Source organism: Artibeus jamaicensis, unplaced genomic scaffold, assembly GCF_021234435.1.
Source record: "Artibeus jamaicensis isolate MK-2021 breed Jamaican fruit bat unplaced genomic scaffold, CSHL_Jam_final scaffold_854, whole genome shotgun sequence".
Classification (NCBI taxonomy): Eukaryota; Metazoa; Chordata; class Mammalia; order Chiroptera; family Phyllostomidae; genus Artibeus; species Artibeus jamaicensis.
The window spans coordinates 668,732-689,366 of record NW_026522058.1 but is presented as its reverse complement, the minus strand read 5'-3'; the positions used below and the strand labels follow the sequence as shown (position 1 = coordinate 689,366).

The following is a 20,635-nucleotide window of genomic DNA, read 5'->3' as shown; positions in this document are numbered from 1 at the left end:
CACTTTCAACACTCAGCTGAAAGTGAATTTTACCCCACAGCACCTCCATCATGGTTCATGTAGAACAGAAGATCCTATACAGCTAGGGGTAGCCCAGGTGAGTGGTCTTCAGGACTTTAATAGTAAGAGTTCTAGTGCACTAAGGAGAAAGGAATGAAATAAAAACTGAGCCCCATGTGGTTTTTTATCATTTTATTTTTAAATGATTATAGATTTATAGGAAGATGCAAAAATAGTACTGAGAGGTTCCATGTACTCTTCAGTTTCATCCAGTGGTTACATCTTACATAACTCAGATGTGGCCTTGAAACCTTCTGCAACTACAGCCAGGCCCACGTCACCCATCTTGTCAGCAGCAGATCCCAGAGTTTGGGGATCATCAGGAGGAACTTTGGGAAGGAACAGGTTGCAGGAATGTCTAGGGGGATAGATCAGGGAAAGTAATGTGAAATTTTACAGTGAGCCAAGGTGAGAGTTGTGGAAAAGGAGGCTGGAAAGGTTAGGGAGAGACACTGGGCTCCATGATGGAAGGAGGGAGAAAAGAACATGTTAGGAGAAGAACATGATTTCATAGAGAGGAACAGACAGGGAACTAAGGGGAAGTGAGGCTGAAATGAACCTAAAGGTCTCAGGAAGGTTCCTATTGCTAGAGATACCTATAGTGTGGGTGAGTGAGTGGAGGGAACCATAGGGAAATGAGGAAGACTGAAAAGAGAAAGGTGTTGGGGATGGGGAGTTGAAGTATTGAACTGGGTTCCTGTTGCCATGGTGTGAGCTGAGGCTCTGGGCCTCCATCCAGGATTCAGTATCTGGCCCAGTGGATGGACAGTCACTGCCAACTGGATACAGTCAGCTTCTTGGGTGGGAAGAACTGTCTGTGGGAGAGGGAAGATGATGGGGGAGGGGGAAGGTAAAGAAGTTAGAAAGAGCCTAGAAGACAGTTATGACTTTGCAGTGTGATCAAAGCTATGGACATTTTTTTCCTACCTCCTTGGTCTCTTGGGAAGGAACCCTGCTTACCTTCAAAATCAGAAAGGAAACTTTGTACCAGGGATCAGAATTTTGGAAATGAGGACCGGCTGCTCTGTGGTAGGCAGTAGTGGGTGGTTCTCAATGAAAACCTCCTTTCCCTAGTAGAGACCTATAATACCTATTGGTTCAGCATCATACTTCCTGGAACAGAGCAGGTAGAGCCTTTGGTTGGTCAGGGTGCCATTGTAGCGGCAGCCACTGGGTGGCTGCATGGTAATCAAAGAGCAAATTGTGAGGGGGAAGGAGTCCTGGGTGAGTGTACAGTATTCATTGTAATTCTCACAGAAGTTCTCACAGTACTTGCAGAACTTGTGAATTTCTGTCTCCGGGGCATGTATCACATAATGGTTCTTTGGGCAATACAAGTCTTCCTTTCTGCCGCGTACATAGGCCATCAGACCATTACAGTAGCCCTGAAAACCTTGTGGGTAGTTGACTCTAGGATAGTCAGTGTGTAAGTCATAGAAGTCCTTGACGGCAAACTGCAGACTGAAGTCCACAACCAAATTTGGCTCTAGAACAAGCTGGAGGAACAGGAGCCAGGCCACAGCTAATGCCATTCTTCCTGCTGGTAAAGTTAAGGTGGTTAGAGACAGAGGTGGGCCTAGAGTGGCTGTCTGCCTCTTCCCTGAGCCTCCAGCATTCCCCCAACCTTCCCTGTATGCCTTCCCTTACACCTGAAGAGCCAGACTGTACCTCAGAGATCATCCAGCCATAGACCTCATGCCCCAGAGAGGGGAGACGCTTAACCACCATCACCCAGCTAATCAGCCACCTTCAGCCATTTCCCCCTTCCCTAGGTCCACCTACCATCCCAGCCTCACCCAGTTCATGAGCTATAACACTTACAGAATAAGAAATCCAACTGGTTCCTGGGTGAGCAACTCTTCACGACTATCCCTGAACCCAGTCAATCCTTCTGGTAAAAAGATACAGTGGCAGTAGAAGGAACAGGCTGAGCTATGATTCTGATTGTTCTGGAGGAAGGAAAGAAGCTGGAAGCTGAGCAGGGCAGCAGGCAGGGTTTCTTCTCACCTGAGGCCAAGGGCAGCCCAAAGGTGAGAAGAGGCTGGAAAGGTTTCTGCATAAATACCAGTCTGGGAGGATGGAATGTCCCCTGAGTTTGAGAAGCCCCTGTGCTTAGGTGGTTGGATGGGTGGGAGGAAAGAGACATTACAATCTGGTTTCCTCCTTTCTGGTGTCATAGGAACACTTAGTTCCAACCTCCTTGTGAGAGGTCTCTAAGTTCTTGGGCTTTCTTTGATGTCCATAAGCCCTGCCCCTGCAGAAGGTGAGAAGAAAAGTAGTCTCATGTTTCTGGGGAACAAAGGGCTCCTTATTCCCGACCCTTAGAGAACAGAGCGTCTGCCACTGCCTCATCCCATGCACAAGAGCCCACGCACATGCAAGAGCCTCCCACCAGAATGATGCACTGAGAATCAAAGACATCTGTGTGGACCCCCCACGGTCCCCATCATCAATCTCACAATTACAATGACATAGTCACACCATTCCCTCCTCCCCCATAACCTCTGGCCCTTTTGGAGTCAGGGCACATACGGAAATTTTTGCTTGCTGACCCTGAAGCCTCAAATGTGTCCAAAGGTTGGATTAGACAGCATAGTTTGGACTGAGGTGGTGTAGGCCACGTGAGCCCAGCAGATCAGATTCCTGCTATCGTTTGTCATGTTGGCAAAGGGCTGGGCTCCTAACTCCCCATTTCACTGACCCCTGCCCCTTCATCAGAAGCTAAGAGCCTGCCAGCCACAGCTCTTGATTTTCACAGGCCTCTCAGCCCGGTCTCCCTGCAGGGTAGGAGCCAGGTCTTGGGCTTCCTCTCAGGAGATCAGGGAGTCAGACCACAGAAACTTGAGTGCTCCAAGGCCAATGTGTACTTCAGCAGCAGATACAGAGAGACATATTGGTGTTCCTCATTCATAGTCCCCCTAACTTGCTCTTTCTGATAGCACAAATGTGAATATAAAACTGAAACCCCTTTCCACAACTTCTCCTCCTTGTCATCTATTTCAGCTTCCTCAGTCACCTGTACAAGAAATATGAGACTGACCCTAGACCTCTTCTTCTCCCAAACTGCACCTGTGGGGAGGCTTTTGAGTAAAGCAGACCAGAAACTGAATCCTGCTCGGTTGTTTACAGGCTGTGCACCATCAGTCTGAGTTTACTAAAACACTGTAAACTTCAGTTTCTTTATCTATTAATGAGGATGATATTTTATACCTTGTGGCAATATTAGGATTCATTAAGATGTATATCAAGAGCTTTTAGCCCAGGGTCTGGCACATGTTGAGTATTCAAAACCCTAGAAATCTTATCTAAACTTTTCCTAAACCTTTCTCTTCCATTTCTATTTCTTCCCCTGCTGGGTTTCTCGTGTCTCCTGAACACCACACACACTGCAACTCTGGTCAGGCTCTACTCCTCATAGGATATAAGACTTCCCATGACCTGGCCCTTGCCATGTCTCCAACTGCATCTCCACGCCTTCCTGCTTCCCCCAGGGAGCCCTAGCCTACCTCCATGTCCTTGCTCATGTCATCTCCTCCTCATGCTCTTGCCCCCATGAATTCCACTGAGCTGGCTCATAGGAAAACAAATTCCAGGAATCCTGTATAAGAAGCCTCTACTTTGAAGACCTCTCCAGGGAAGTGTGCACAACCAAGCAAGTGAGGGAAAATCCCACACAGGCAAGTGGCCCATCTGTGTCCTTCAGGCTGGTGCCTAAGCCAACACTGATCAGGGAGCCCATGCATGGAGGTACTGGCATCTGGCTGACTCAAGTCTTTGTTTGAGGAAGCTTACTATACTGTGTGGTCCCCACATCAAGGCAAGGCATGCCATCTCTTCCCTTTTTGCTCAAAGATGCAACTTGGTCTTTCTCTTTCTTCATATACTACCCGCCCACCACCACTCACCTCTGCACACACAATTACAGAAATGGAACAGCACACTGCAGAGGAAAGAGTTCAGGACTTGATATTAGATAACCTGTGAGTTTCTATTTCCTCTTCCGTAAAATGGGATTAATACCTTTCTTACCTCTTGAGGCTATAAGATAGAATGAGATGGTCTGCATGAAAGTGCCTTTTAACAAACAATATTTAAATGGATAACTGGGGATGGTCTCCTAGGTTCCACACCAACTCACATTTTTCCCCAATTCACTGAACATTTATTTGCAAAGCCTCTTCCATTTCCCAAATGGGCCAAGTGACCTGCCTCCTTCCCAACTCTGCCAATCTAGAGCTCCATCGAACACCTGACTTAAAATTCATCTTCACAAAGCTTTCTATTATTAGCTGTGCCCCATGTTGATTACTCCAAAATATTTTTAAAATAGTTGTAAAATATCGTTTGAAATGCACTACAACAAATTTACGGGGAAATATAAAGTCAGTATGACAGATCCAGTCCAAATTAAGTTTACAATTCAAAAGGAGAGACACACATATGAGTATATGTTACAAAGGCATGAGCCACAGAGCCAGGAAAAGCACTGAATGTGTGATGCGCCTTTTGGTTTTCCAACTGCCATCCTAGTGGTCTGGTTTTTAAAATCCTATTCTAGAGGATTGATTCATAGGATCGCTCCTTCCATTCTGACACCCTTGTTGTGGTCTCATCCGCTCCCTAAGTCTGAGATCTGTGGAATTGTTACCCCATTACACTGAACTTTACTTACACAAGAATTATCCTAGAAATGAAGGAACTACGTTTTAGAGATGTTCAGCAGCTGGCTCAAGGTCACAAGTCTAGTTTGGTGGTTCTCAACAGGAAACAGTTTGTTCATAGCAGAGACATTTTGGGTTGTCACAGCTGGGAGCTGCTATTGGCATCGAGTGGGTAGAGGCCAGGGGTGCTGCTCAACATCCAACATTGAACAAGACATCTCCCACAACAGAGAATCATCCAAACTGAAATGCAAATACTGCTGAGATTGAGAATCCTGGCCCAGTGAGAGAATCAGATTTCCCAACAAGTGCAGACTTATTTGTTAGATTTTGCTTGTAATGGTATTGCTTTTTCCACCACCAAAAGGAGTGCTGATAGTTCACCACTGGAATAATTTTTAGCTATTTTTCTTGTAAAGGTGACCCTATGCATGCACCCAACTACATATTCTCTCTCCCCACTTCCCCAAGGGTAAGCATTTCTAGAACAGCTGGCTGCAGTGGCAGGTGCAGGGATGATTGTCTATGATTGAGGGGAACCCCCAAGACTTTCCACAGAGTGAGCTCACCTCAGTCTCAGTGGTATCCCTTTTTGCCCTATCTAACTAAAATTGCTCAAACAGTGTACTATGTCACAGACAGTTCCTGGGTTGTCCTCAAACCTAAAGGATTGCTTCAGTCATCTCAACTTCTTGTCATAGCTACAGGTCAACCTCAGGGTTGATGTCTAGGAGCTGCATTGTCAGCTTCTCACTCTGCTAACCAATGCTATGGACTGGTCATGATCCCATCTGGTACTGGGATCACTCGGGGGCAGAGTGAAGGCTTTCTAACCCAGAGGCTGAATCAGTTAAGGTCACTTATCTGCAAGGCATTATACTGTGTCCTGTGGGAGGTACCAAAGAAATGTAACAGATGGTCCTTGTCTTCCAGGAGTTGACAGTCTAAACTGGAGGAAAATAAAAACTCCATATGAAGAAATAACCAACAATTCAAGGTAGAAAATTATATGTCTTAAAGACAGTAAGTGCAGGAATTTAGAAATGAGAAAGTTCTCTCTGAATTGAGAGAATCAGTCTACGGCCATACCACCCTGAACGCGCCCGATCTCATCTGAATTGGGAGAATCAGAGCAACTTTTGAAGGGTTATCCTGGAGACTTGGGGGTGGGTCTCAAGGAACAGTTAAGTGGAGATGAAGAGAATTATAAGTCAGGGCACATGCCTGGGTTGCAGGCCGGTTCCCTGCAGGCCAGTTCCCAGCAGGGGATGCACGAAGGCAACCACACATTGATGCTTCTCTCCCTCTCTCCTTCCCCCCTTCCCCTCTAAAGATAAATAAATAAAGTCTTTAAAAAAATCCCCAATTGTTTAAAAAAAAGAGAGAATTATGAAAGGTATATTTGAAAAAAGAGAGAGAATCAGCCTGGCTAGAGTTGAGGCACTCAGTGGAAGAAAAGTCAGAGATAAAGTTGGAAAAACAGGTTTATGAAATTGTAGCAGACCTTGAATATCAGGCTAAGGAATTTATATTTTATTCTGTAGATAAATGGGGAGCTAGCTGACAGTGGCCTCTCATGAGGGAGGTCTCAAGCCCAGGTCAGGTTCCCCTCTCTTACATCCTGGCTTGACTAAACACATTGGCCTGGAAGCCAAAGATTCCAACCTCCTGTCAGTTCTGCCTCCTCCAGACCCACAGCTATTCCAGAAAAGGTCATGAGAATTCAAAGACCCAAAGCAAGTTCCACATCTGACCCCAACTTGCTGTTTGTTTTACTTTACCCGTTTATGCAAATGAGCCCATTACCCTTATTTTACCCTAGGAGCAACAAAATTGGGATAACAGAACTCAGATCTGCTCCTGCTTGGAGGAAAACTCTCATGGGCTTTCCACTGGTATCCTGAGGCTGTGTAGAACTCTGGAGGGAGACAGGCTGGGCTCTGCAGGGAGGGCACCTACCCAGGCCCAGCCCCCCTCTCTCCCAGCCTCCCTCACCCCCTCTCAGCACAGGCTAGAGGAAGCAGCAGCTGTTGTCCTGTGGGGAAGACAGGCAGAGGTCCACCTGGCACTGCTGGGGCTTTCACAACACCCGCCCCAGTGACTGTTAAAGCACACACACACACACACACACACACACACACACGCACGCACGTGCACCAGCCGTCTGGGGAGAAGTTGGACCCAGAGCAGTGACTGTGGTGATGAAATGAGAAGGAGGCCGGGGAACTAGCTTCCTCATGTCCCTGGACACAGGCTGCTCACGTGAGTGGCTTTCTTCCCTCCCATCTTCTCTCCCACCATTTTGTCTTCTGTCCTCTAAATTTTCTCGTCTTCCTCCTGCCAGACTCGTTGACCAGCCCCTGGCTTCATGCCTGACTTATTTTATTCTCCCTAACCTTGTCTCCCCATCCCTCCATCTTTTCTTCTTGCCACATACATAAAGTGAAGGAAAAATGGCAAAATTATCTTACCAAGTCCAAGGTGAAGCCAATCTTGGAAGCTGGATAGTTTAGGCAAATAAAATCACCTGCCTTATCCAAATAATTGAGTCAAGGTAAGGGTTTTGGCTTGAATTGTGAAGATGGTAGGTTCAAAGCCTCAAATTTCTTGTGCTAAGCTAAACCTCTACTCTCCCTTCCCTTTGACCTGACACAGTAGGGCTGTGTTTACTTTACTTTCACGTAGCTCTTAGACGGCCTTCTGGAGAATCTAGCATAATGGAGTCGAAAAGCAAACTAGGTTAATTATAATGACAGGGAAACACAAGGGAAGAGGGCAGTGCAAGTCGTGGTTTGGGAACATCTCACTCTAGAATAATGAGCAGTGAGAAGGAGTCTTGGCAAGGAATTCCAATGAGCGCTTGGTCTCCCACCCCCTCCTGTAAGGCCAGCCTCCAGCCCAGGGCTGCACTGGCCTGTGCTGATCTGCATTCTATGCACAGTCTACTTTAAACCTTGGATTTTATCTCCACACATTTGCATTTCTACAGCAGCAGAAGCATAATTCTCTACCCAAAAGTTCAAACTGCAAAGATTCAGACACCTTAACAAAGCAGTGAAAAGCTGTCCCCACAGCCAAGGCCTCAGGGGAGGGTGAACCGGAGAGGCCGTAGGACTGTGTGAACTTGCTCCTGGTTCTCTGTTGCCATCTAGTGGTGTTTTCCACCCCTAACACCACGTTTTCTTCCCAAGATCATCCTGACCCACAGTGGCACTCCCCATCTGCTATAATGGTGTCTGCCCTGGACCCGAAACACCCAAACCCTAACTTCTGGACCAGAACACAAACTTTATATTCCAGGTGGTTTACATGGCCTCTCTATGGTTACAGTCCACACAACAGCCAGGGGATCTTTAAACAAATAGGTCTTTTACTCCTCTGCTTAGAACTCTCCCAGGGCTCTTCACTGTGCCCAGAGCAGAAGTCTCAGTCCTAACGTTCTTGCCACGATTTGGCCTCTGGTCCCTCTCTGACGCCACCATGCCCCTGCTCCAGCCACACCGGGCCTGACTGTTCCCTCAGGCATACCCATCTGCTTCAGGGCCTTTGCAGTGCTGTTCTCCTTACTTGAAGCATTACTCCCCAGGTGAGCCCAAGTTCACTCTCCGACCTTCAAGTCTTTGTCTCAGAATCACCTACTTCAATGACCCTAATTTAAAAATCACTGTCTGACACCTTCTATCCTGTTCTACTTCTTTTCTTAGCAATGATCACTCTGAGCAAAGTTCCCTACATATTTTTACTTCCTTTCCCTCAATGGAATGTAAGCGCCACAGAGGTATGGATTTTTGTCTCTTTTGCTCATTAATATATTCCAAGCACTATGGCATGTAATAGAGGCTGAATGGAATTTTATTGACCACATGCATGAACCTGAACTCAGTATTCTGCAACCACCCACTAACAAGTGAATCCTGAAAGCACAAATACCGTTCATCTCAGTTTTCCAGGCCTCCCAACTGTGCAGAGTGATGCTTCTCTGCCTCGCAGTCCAGTTCTCCTGAGTGCTTTATGCCAAGCTCCCATGAGCCCCTAGAGCAGCAGTTACCCAAGTTTTCCACAAAGATGTCACTACCACCAGGAACAGGACTTAAAAGGTAAAGGAAGGCCTAAGGCCCCACCACCAACAGCATTTTTAAGTTAGACAGTGTTTTAGTTTTACAAATTTTAATGAAGTAGGGAGAGGAAGAGTGAAGGGTGAGAGGCGACGAGTGCCTTCTTCAGGTAAAGCCAGGTGGCCTTGCTCACCACCTGGAAGTGAGGGACCCAGAGGAATAAGTCATTGTGGCATCGCCAAATTGGGATGGTGCTGGGCATCCTGACTGACAATCTGTCCACTTCCGTCATCTTCATCTCCTCAAGAAGATAAGCAGCAAATCCTGATGACAGGAAACCATATAAAGCTAATTTCTGGGCTATTCTAGCTGTATCTCAGGTCAGAAAAAAAAAAGCAATTATCACCACAGCGATTGGTTGTTCCCAGAATTATGAACCAGAGGTGTATATAGGAGGAGCTAAATGACAACTCTCCCTGAAATTCATTTTGGGTTGATACCTGGGTCAGGTGCTTTATTAGACTCATTAAAAACATGTGGCCAGGGGTCAAATGTAGTCTGAGTGTGAGGATTTAAGCTTCCTCATTGCCAAACAAGTTTAGGCAGGTACATTAGCTCCATAGGTATTGACTTAATTGGCACATGTAGGTGGAGAGGCATGCACCTGATTCATTTCCTGATCCAGGAAAGCTCCCCAGGCTGCCCCACAGCAGCACCACAGCCCGGGACAGCTCTTAAGGAGTCAGGTGGAGAGAAGAAGCCCTCAGAGAGCTGAGGCCCAGCGGTGGGAGGTGCATCCTAGGCCACTGAGCAGGAGCAGCAGCAGCAGCAGCAGCAAGAAGACCCAGTGAAGAGGTAAGACCGGCAAGAGGATATGGGTGAGGAGAGTGAGTAGAAAAGGGATGGGTTCTGACAAGATTAGAGTGCACTCCAGTGAGAAATCAAATGGACAAAGGAGGGACTCGATGTGAAGGGGATGGGGACACACACAGGAGAAAGAGAAAAGTGATGGCAGGGGTGGAGACACAAAATGGGGATGCAGAGGAGACGGGGAAGGGTCATGGAGGGGATGAGACAGAGAAAGGGATAGGGACATAGGGACACAAACAGGATGGTACTTGAGAGAAGGAAATAGAACGAAGAGTGTGAGGCAAGAAGAGCAGAAAGAAGGGAGACAGGGATACAAGGGGTGGGAGATGGGCGTGTGGGGTTAGGGGCTGGGGTCACAGTAGGTGTGGCACAACAGAGGGGAGGGATGAGACCCAGGGTGAGGAAGGGGAGGGAGATGTTGATTAGCTAGAAAGAGTGGGGATAGGGAGGCTCATTTTTCAATTACATACCACTTGCTCTCTCTCCCCAGTGATCCCAGGCCTCCATTCTGACTGTTCCCCCAAGAGAGATGTCACCATCTAGAGCAGGATTCTGCCCTCTACTGCTACTTCTGCTGCTGGAGCTGTGGGTGGCCAAGGTCCCAGTCAGTGCCAAACCCAAACACATGACCTCAGCTCAGTGGTTTGACACTCAGCACGTGCAGCCCAGCCCCCAGGGATGCAAAAGGGCGATGGGCAACATCAACAAGCACACAAAACACTGCAAGAGCCTCAATACCTTCCTGCATGAATCCTTCTCCAGTGTGGCTGCCACCTGCCAGACCCCCATCACGGTCTGCAAGAATGGCCATAAAAATTGCCACCAGAGCAAAGGGCCTGTGTCTTTGACGGAGTGTGAGCTCACCTCAGGGAAGTACCCAAACTGCAGGTACAAAGAGAAGAAACTTCACGCTCATTACATTATAGCCTGTGACCCTCCCCAGCAAGGGGACTCTGGAAAATTCCACCTGGTTCCTGTGCACTTGGACAAAGTCTTTTCGGTTTCCAGCCTTCTTCACTCTCGGGCTGGGCTTTAACTTCCTCTCCAGGCCTCTCTGCATGCTCCTCCTCCCAAGCCCAGAAGGTTCTCTTCCCTTCATTTCTTGGAGCCCTTCCTAGCTCAGGCTTTTTTAAAGATTTTATTTATTTATGTTTAGAGAGAGGGAAGGGAGGGAAGGGAAGGAGAGAGGGATAGAAACATCAATGTGTGGTTGCTTCTTGCACACGCCCTGGGGGACCTGGCCTGCAAGCCAGGCTTGTGTTCTGACTGGGAATCAAGCCAGCAATCCTTTGGTTCACAGTCCTGCGCTCAATCCACTGAGCTACACCAGCCAGGCTAGCTCAGGCTTTTCTGAGAAGTTGATGGTCAGCCAAGGTCTATGCCTTGATAGGCTAAGCTCCAGAATAGATAGTCTTTTACTTTTTGTTACTATTTTCCTAGGAACCTATACCTAAGAGGGGCTGAGCAAACTCAGGGGTGGGGGTTCCCTGGTCCATGCCTTGTTTATCTTTCCCCTGCCCCATGCTATCATGGCAGAATGACAACAGGAGGAAATCGATGTAAGAGGGGTGTATGGGGTTGATGGACAGAGCTAGAAATCTTGCCTAGCTCCGATGTGGCAGTGAAGTGGCCTCTTTGCAAAGGAGTACCACTTCATAGCATTTCATGCTTTTCATGGTATAGTCACATGAGACCTTTGTGAGATAGACTTGATGACATGCCTTCTTTAGGAATGAGGAAACTGAGATTTCAGACATCTTAATTAATCAAAGAGCTGTGAAATTGGTTAATAGCAGCACCTGGACTTGAACCTAAGGCTCCTCCCTCTGCATACAGTGCACTTTCTACTTCACCACTGCGCAAAAATATAGGAGTGAGACCTCTGCAGGGACAAGAGGAGAACTAGAGAAGAGTTCACCCATGAAGAAATGTACCTTGAGAGCTCTGAAGAGCCAGTTACTCTGGGTTGACTTCAATAAAGGTCATTACTTCTCTAGCCAAGAGACTGTTTATGTGGTGCTCCAAGGATCTTCATTATTTCTCTCTGTCTGCCTCTCTACCTGTCCTCCCCCTTCTCCAGCCCACTGCTTTTCCAACCTGGTCCCTGGGCCTGTCTCTGGCTAGATCCCCTTGGCCTGAAGTCATACAGCAAGGGGAGTATCCCAGCTTCAGCCTTCTGTTCCAGGTCACATTTCCCTTGACCTCAAGGGACTTCCGTGGCCCAGAGCCTACTTGTCACAAACAGGCTGACGGGAGCTGCCAGAGCTTCCTTCCTCCTGATAATCATCTCTCCTGCTTTGGTGCTTCCCTGGCTCTCCACTCTGGCAGTCAGCCCGGGCAGTTGGGGTTGAGATGTAGAAATGCTACCTCCCTGTCCCCTTGGGCTGCAGATCCCGATTCTCCCTCCCTGCTGAGCAGAGATGAAGAAGTTATGGCTTTATGTTGCCTAGACCTGATAGCCTCTCCCGCATTGCCTGCAGCTCTGACCCTTACCAGCCCATCTCTCTCCCTTTATCTCAATCCCAAACAAATGGCACCAGGCTTGTATCTGCCCTCCTTCAGCACCCAGCTGGGAAGTCTCCTAACAATTTCAGTGCTCCTTTGCCTCTTACTAAAGTTAGAGGAAGCTTTGGAGCCAGATAGAATTGGGTGTAAATTTGAGCTCAGAGAGTCATGGCCATGTGATGTGGAGCCAACTACTGAACCTGTCTGTAGCTGTGTTTCCGTGTAGAAAAATGGGAGGAATACCACCTACCCAACAGGATTCCTGGAGACTTAGAAATGACATTTAGAAAGCCTTAGTCAGCCTCAGGCACTGCTAGGCATTCAACAATAAAAGATAGTAGTAGTCATGGTGGTAGTAATAGAAATATCCCTGTCCAGTCACATCCACCTTTGGGAAACATGCAGACCAAGACAAATACTGCACTCAGTTCTCCTTGAGGGCTTTCTTCTGCTGGGATGATGTTCATGAGTCAGCTAGAGGACAAGACTGCAGGCAAGTCCTGTTAGGTGGGCTGGATGGATTGAGATGATAAGGAGAGAAGGTGGGGAAGGGATGATCCCAAAAAAAGAGGAGAAAAGAAAAGAACATTGAACGATTCAAGCAGAGAGCAGGGCCAATAAGTTGGTAAGTCTTGAGAGTAGAGATGCACCAACTACATCACAGAGGACTGAAGAGGTACATGAAATGTACATTGTGGCCAAATGGCTGAGTAAAAAATCTGTATATCCTATGGTTACTACCCTATACATTTAACATTCCAAATAGATTTTCAACTAAGGCACAAGACATTTGGGAGTAGCTGATTTTTTCTTCACTTTCTTCTTCTTTCACAATTTTTCATATATTCTTTATTGATGATATCATGGTTTTGAAGACATCCTCCTCATAAAATTTTGAATTTGTTAAGATTATGCCCTTCATGCATCCTCTCAAAATGAGAAGCACTTCCAAATAAGACTTATATAGTTTTTTTAAAGACTATTTATTTTTTAGAGAATGGGGAAGAGAGGAACAGAAACATCAGTTGGTTGTCTCCCACATGCTCTCAACTGGGAACATGGCTCGCAATCCAGACATGTTCCCTGACTTGGAATCAAACCGGCCACCTTTCAGTTCACAGGCCCGGCACTCAGCCCACTGAGTCACACCAGCCAGGGCCCAAAGGGGACTGTTTTGTGAAAGACTCTTGACCCGAACAGTATTAAATAACTAAAAATTAAATATAATTAAAAAGTAATCTGTGGTGACAAAAATGAAAAGTACCTTGGGAAGGGGTAAAAGGTAAGTTAGACGTGTTCTTACTTGGTCTGGATATGTTTACTTTGTGAAACTCATTGAGCTATACACTTAAGATTTGTATACTCACTGTATGTAAATTATACCTTAATAAAAAAATCCTCCTAAAAAGTATTGTTCTTAAGGATTATTTTATTTGACAATAATAAGGGGTAACATAGCAATTAATTCTACAAAGATTATCATATGATGAAATTACAGATGGAATTATGTTATGATCTAACTTTTATTATTCTGCCTTGTACTATTTGTTAAATTAAACAGTACTTGTGTGGTTGAGTGCTGGCCTCTGAACCAAAGGGTTGCTGGTTCTATTCCCAGTCTAGGGCACATGCCTGGGTTGTGGGCCAGGTCTCCAGTAGGGGGCACGCAAGAGGCAACCACATGTTGATGTTTCTCTCCCTCTCTTTCTCCCTCCCTTCCCCTCTCTAAAAAATAAATCTTTAAAAAATAGTACTTGTATTATTTATTAAACTGTTGTACATACTTCGGGATCAAAAAGTATCAACTATTCTTTCTAAAGTTATCCAGCCAATATACTCTCTTCTATCATTTATATTGTCAACTAATTTTCCTAATTTTTAAAAATTTTCCTAATTTTTAACTAAGTGAAAATTCTTTTATTTTATTTTTTTTAAGATTTTATTTATTTATCTTTAGAGGGGAAGGGGGGAAGGAGAGCGGGAGAGAAACATCAATGTATGGTTGCCTTTCATGCATCCCCTGCTGGGAACTGGCCTGCAGGGAACCGGCCTGCAACCCAGACATGTGCCCTGACTGGGAATCGAACCGCGATCATGTGGTTCACAGGCCCGCGCTCAATCCACTGAGCTACACCAGCCAGGGCTGAAAATTCTTAATAATTGTTTTGTGTCCAACATAAGATTTCATAACCATTAATTCATTACAGCATTTTCTTAAAATAATATATATTTATATTTTTACTGAGTGATAGAATTTCAACATTTTTTAAAGTTTATAAGAAAAATTTCACTCCAAGCTTCACCTAGAATGCTCTAGCCACTATATGACAGTGACTATTCAGATATTAATAATAAATTGAAATGACTTGCCTTTTTCTTATTACCGATGCTTTAACTGATTAGGTTTGACAGTCACCCATTCTTTCACATGATCTTGACAAAAGCCAAGTTTAGGAATGCCAGGAATAATGTTGAAATATGCATTTGGCTACTCAGCCTCCCAAAGGTCAAAGCTGAGGTCCAAAATAAATAATAGATTTGAGCCAAACACCAGCACTGGCTGAACCTGATGCATTACTATCTATAAACTGAAAAATAGGAAGAGCAGAATGATTAGTTGTGAGACTTTTCTGTGGCTGGAGGTGGAAGCTTAAAGAAGGGAAGAAGGTATCTAGGGAAGTATTGCCCTACCTTGTGTAGCAAGCTTTAAAGAAGTATTTCAGCCTGGCCCTAAGGAACGGAAATGAAGTCCAGTTTTAAAAAAATTAGCTCGGGCTGGTGTGGCCCAGTAGATTGGGCACTGGCCTGCAAACTGGGAGGTTATCCGTCTGGTTCCTGGTCAGGAGGCATGCCTGAGTTTCAAGCTGGGTCCCCAGCTGGGAATGAGCAAGAGGCAACCAATCCACATCTCTTACATATTGACGTTCCTCTCCCTCTCTTTCTCCCTCCCTTCCTCTCTCTCTAGAAAATAAATTTTAAAAAATCTTTTTTAAAAAATTAAGAACTGGAGCTAGAATTGTTGGCGATAAGAATGGCACCAGTTGTTAGACCTATGGAGTCAGAGAGGGCCTTGGTTCACCAACCTTGGCACTTGAGTTCTGGCTAGGAAAGAATTCAGAGCCAAGACTCAAACTGTAAGAGGAAATTTACTTAAAAAGAAAGTCACAGAGTTAGAAGTGAGTGGTAGAAGAAATGAGCTTAGGAAACAAGTTACAGAAGCAAAAGAAGGGCCCCTGGAACCTAGGAGAAAGAGAGGCAAGGAAAATGTGCCTGGGGGTAATGGGGTGGGAAAAGGTGGGCCTGCTCCCTAGACAGAGCCACACTAGGTCCTCCAGTATGAGGATGTTTATCTGGGGGTCTCAGGGGAAGATCCCAATAGAATATCAGCTTTTTCAGGTGTACCTTCTCAGGGTCATGGTTTCTACTAATTGGACAATGCCAGAGCAGGGGTTCATTAGTCAAAATAGCTGGTCCTGATGTCATCCGTGGTATTGCTTATCTGGTTTTACTGCTTTTCTGGGCCTGGAGTTGAGATACAACTGAAGTCTAAATGTATTCGATGTAGCTCAGAACCTCATTGTCCTGGGGGCTTAATGCTTAAGGGCTATTCTCTGGCTCACTTGTTTGTTCCCCCTGTACAGGGGTCTAACCCGCATAACTAGCAACATGCCAGTGGAGGAAAGTTCAGAGGAGTGTCCAAACCACGTGGCCAGTGATATGAAAGGTCGGGGGGTCTAAACCCCATGACCAGTGATATTCTAGGGGAGGAAAGGTTACCCTGGGGGCAAGGACCTTGTTTTTCCAGTTTTGCCTATTGCTAGGCACCCAGGGCTTTCTGTCCTGGCAGCCTTCTGTACCTGGCCCATCTTCCTTGCTCTGCTCATGTCTGTGTAACTGCCTACCACACAATGAGTTAGCTTTCCTAGGAGTAAGACTGAGGTAGATTAGGTAGGAGACTTTTCTACTTGACACTTGTTCCCGCAAAGTCTCCACATTCTGGAGTAAATGAACCATAGACGCTATGAAGAGGGCCAACTGAGTCAATGTAAGTGAGAAGGGTCCTGATCTTAAGGGCAGGATGGAGGAAGAGAAAATGCCCTTGAGATCAGGACCCTTCTCATGCTGATTCATTTGGGATAACCCTAGAGCTATGGCCACAGAGAACATACCAGTAGCAGCAACACCCAGGAAGCCTTCTCTTTAAGAGAGCCTTAGCCCATTTTATCACATTTCTCCTATGTTCCCATGCAACTCGGTCTCCAAAAGAGCTTCAAAGAGTTCAAATCCTTAGTCTTTTAAAGTCCTCCTCCAACCCTCATTCACCATGCAGAGGTAGATAAAGCAATTACAGCTCTTAACAAGAATGTTTACCTGTGCAGGACTCCAAAGCCAGTAAGCTTGGGAGAATCCATGAAGCCACAGGGACATGAGAAAATATCGCTAATAAGGCTTTGTAGGAGGTCCACAGTTCACAAGAGGGGAGATAAGGGAAGATGTCTATCCACAATTATTCACTATGATGGAAAGTCCTCTTGACTTAGGGAGGTGGGAATTTCCTCATCTATATAAAGGTAACCTACTTCATAGGAATATATTCTAGATTAAATGTGACTATATACAAAGCTATATAGCACAGTGGCTGGCATGTAGGAAAAGTTGAGAGGTGTTATCATTTATATTTATTACTGTGGTGTCAAATGTTGAGTGGCAGAACCTGTGATGGATGGGCCAGACTGACTTCCGTAACAGAACAAAAAATTTAAACACAAAAGACAAACTCTTCCTCACTTTCCTTGCCAAAAAATTCCTAGCCAAGAGTAGATAAAATAAGGCTCAAGGTCAGACAAAAAAAGTTGTAAATTATAGTTTGTAAAGGAAAGAAAAAGCAAGCTGAATATTCCAGAATACTCCATCATACAGTCTTATTTTATGTAAAAATAATGCTTTACCTTCTCTCCTCAACACATAGTTTTAGTAAAATTAAGAGAGATTTATCTTGTGGCTTTGTATACTCTGGACACACATCAGCATTCAGCCTAGGGCAGGAGTACACTGGCCTTAATGAAGTTTTTCTTTTCTTTTTTAATTTTATTTTTTAAAAATCCTCACTTGAGGATATATTTATTGATTTTTAGAGAGAGATGAAGGGGAGAGAGAGAAAGAAATATCAATGTTAGAGAGAAACATCCATCGGTTGCCTCCCTTATATGCCCCAACTGGGGATCGAACCCTCAGCCCAGGCATCTGCCCTGAATGGGGATTGAATCTGCAATCTTTTGATGTACAAGATGATGCTTGAAGAAAAAGAAGACCAAAACTATGAGCATTAAAAAAGCAACAAATTCACAACTGTCAAAAATAGAATCTAAAAAAGAAAATCAAAAACAAAACTAAACAAACAACCAGAACTGGAACTGAATCACAGGTATGGAGATCAGCTGGGAGAAGGAAAGGGAAGAATGGGAGAAAAGGTACAGGGATTAAAAAACATAATCAGTAGGTACAAAACAGGGGGATGTTAAGAACAGTATACAAAATAAAGAGGCCAAAAAGACTTATGTGCATGACCCACGGACATGAACTAAGGCAGGTGATTGCTGAAGGGAAGGGGGGTACAGGGCAGAGGGGGTCAAAGGGGGAAAACCTCAGACAACTGTAATAACAATCAATAAAATATACTTTAAAAAAAGAAAAGAAAATAGACACAGAGCACATGGAATAGTGACTAAAACCCTAGTAAATGGTAGCTATGGCTGTTTTTATCATGGTTGTCCTTGTCATCTCTGGGAGATCCGAATGCTGCACGCAGGCTTGTAGTGAGTTAAAGGACACAAAACCCACATGAGGAGAGCCACATGCCTCACCTCTGGTTGGGATGTAGACTGTATCCTCTCCTTGAGGGCAGGTCCTACAGTCAGGAAAAGGGGAGACAGACCACCCACTGAGACAAGATCATGGTGGTCTTCGGCTCCCTGAGAAGACCCCAAAGGGCTACATAGTAAAGAAAAGTGAACCTGGGAACAGAGTGAAGCTTCCCACAAGGAATGTAGCTACTGAATTTCATGTGATAGAGCCCTGAGGCTCAGAGTTCAGAATCCAGGATATCTCAAGGCCATGGGCCTTCAGAGCCAGAGGGCCCTCTTGGAGGAGAATTACTCTTGGAGAAATTCCCTGTGAAGCTTCTGACAAGGCTCCTACCTCAATCTGAGACCAACCCGCTCCCCTGCCCTGGTCGTTGACTCATTGCTACGACCCCAGATCCCAACAAGGAGACCAAGGAGGATATTCAGAGAAGCTAGGGCAAGGTAGCCCTGTTGTTCTCCATAGTTAGTCAAGAACAGGACACTGCCCTGCAGTCCTCTCATCCTTTTTACCCTCTGGGCTTTGCCAGCCTGAGCTTACCTCTGTGCTTCCTAAACTTCCGTTCTGTTTGCACTATTCTCTTCTTTTCCCTCCTCTCTCTCTCCCAGGGATATTGCTCTATACACTCAGAAAGTAACTGGGGAGCTAAATATTCACAAACTTGATCTCATTTTTGAATTACCATTGCAGTCGTGTTTCATAGCCAGAGCTGGTCAAATGCGGGGATTTTGGCGTAAGCCATTGTTAGGGCTGTCCTGGCCCCATGTGGTCCATCTCATGGAGGTACGAGCTGCTTGGCAGACAGCTGACAATCTTCTGTGCTGTGCCCAGAGAAACAGAATACTAGAGCAGCCACCTGCCTCCTGAGGCCAATGTTATACCATCATTCAGCTTTTCTCTTCATGAATTTTACTTCAAGGCTTCCACATCCCAGCTTGGCTCAGCCTTGGCGCCGATGGAAAACAGCAGCAGCAGTTCTTCTCACACCCCATCATAAATACCTTATCAGAACAGCGTAGCTTTCAGCTCATCAGTCATACATAGCTGGTCCTGTTCTCCTACACAGCCTTGGCCCTCCACTGAGGGTCCAGGAACCTAGGCTGGACAAGCTCATGCAGAACCCAAGCTGAGGTTTAGAAAACGTGCACCTCATTTCCCCCTAGTCCCTCCTGGTCACTTGTAGTGGCCCTGACCCACCCCGCACCAGCCCAGCTCCTCCAGGACTCCCATTTCCTGAGCAGTCTGCCTCTCACCACCGGGAGGCTAGATGCAGGATGAAGTCTGACAGTCACCCTGGGGGTGGCACTTGTAGTTCACAGACTTCCTCATGGTGCTTCTGTCCTTCAGGCCAGCAGCCCAGACAGACTTTTGTGGCACTCTTACCCCAACTCCTAAAAAAACTGGTCTTTAGGAATCATTGCTTATTATCTACTGCCCCTCTTTGAAATACCTTCAGGGTTTCCCTGTAAGGCCTCTCCTTATTTTCTAATCTGGCTATTGACACTCCGATGTTTCTTCTTGTTTCATAGAGAGCTAGAACCAGGAGGCATTTTAGAAATTATTACACTGAAACTCTTTGTGTTGACGACATGGCCACTGTCAGTGTGCTGGCGCTACAGAGACAGGAACATGCACGGACCAGACTCCTGAGCCACGAGTTTGCCATCTAATTGGGAAGACTGGATACTCACGTAAGGATGAAATAACAAAACAAGGTACCCACATGAGTGGCACCAGGAGTTAATGTCTAGGGAGGTTACGTTCTGGAGGGCTTAGCCTGAGGTCAGGCTACACAAGGAGGCTCATACCTATGATCAAGACGATATGGTACAGCTGAACTCTGAAGGACAGACACTATTTGAAGGAGGGCTCTCAGGAAAGAGAAAAAAAAACAGAAGTAAAGTTGAAGGAAGCAAAACATGTCCAGGAGACAAAGGAAGACCAGTCCATTAGAATAGAATTTGGCTTTGGCCCATGTGGCTCAGTGGATTGAGTGCCAGCCTGCAAACCAAAGGATTGTGAGTTCAATTCCCAGTCAGGGCACATGTCTGGGCTGCAGGCCAGGTCCCTAATTGAGGGTGTGTCAGAGGCAACCACACATTGATGTTACTTACCATTAGTAAGTGGGAAAGCAGTGTGTGGCAGAGAGAGACAACGTAACTTTGGAACCAGACCCACCCCATTTCCAGTCCCGACCCTTGCCACTGACTAAATCTGTGACTTTAACCTCTCTAAGCCTCAGATTCCTTTTCTGTAAAGTGAGGATAATAACACAAGTCATATATTGTTCTGTATATAAAATTATATGTAAAGCACAATGTCTTGGCATACAATAAGTGCTTTTTAAATGCTAGCTATTAACTAGCACTGTGCCAAGTACCTATTATATGTTCATAAACGGTGCTTAGTCCTAGTGCTTCCCTTCCATTGATGCAGTGGAGCCCTGTGTGGGCACGGCCCTTTGCAGTGTGGTGCTGTGATGTCTAGGGCCGTGTGTGATACACCGTACCGTACGAGGCACTTTAACATTTCGTCACACCACACTGAACACATAGAACAGACATTCCTCGGTCAACAGCATTTTTATAAAAATGTATCTGAAATTATTTTTAATAAGCCTTA

The 20,635-nt window shown here is 45.7% G+C and overlaps 2 protein-coding genes across 3 annotated transcripts in view; one reads left to right on the top strand and one right to left on the bottom strand.

The window, feature by feature from the left end:
- Positions 1-281: 281 nt before the first annotated feature.
- RNASE13 (ribonuclease A family member 13 (inactive)) overlaps positions 282-20,635 on the bottom strand; it is a 28,132-nt gene continuing 7,778 nt past the window's right edge. Inside the window, exons 2-3 of one of the 2 annotated variants that reach the window (XM_053660746.1) lie at positions 1,967-2,067; positions 282-1,600 (exon numbers count right to left, since the gene is read on the bottom strand). In XM_053660746.1, coding sequence (XP_053516721.1) covers positions 1,131-1,592 — 462 coding nt within the window. In that variant the 5' untranslated portion in view covers positions 1,593-1,600; positions 1,967-2,067 and the 3' untranslated portion in view covers positions 282-1,130. The other variant, XM_037129409.2, reaches the window with a different exon arrangement.
- On the top strand, positions 10,176-10,682 carry LOC119037264 (ribonuclease 7-like). The gene has a single exon (XM_037129378.2). It carries the CDS (start codon positions 10,176-10,178, stop codon positions 10,680-10,682), a length of 507 nt encoding a protein of 168 aa, XP_036985273.2.

Bases quoted from the DNA above. Each gene is read 5' to 3' on its own strand.
- LOC119037264 (XM_037129378.2), top strand. From the start codon at position 10,176: ATGTCACCATCTAGAGCAGGATTCTGCCCTCTACTGCTACTTCTGCTG.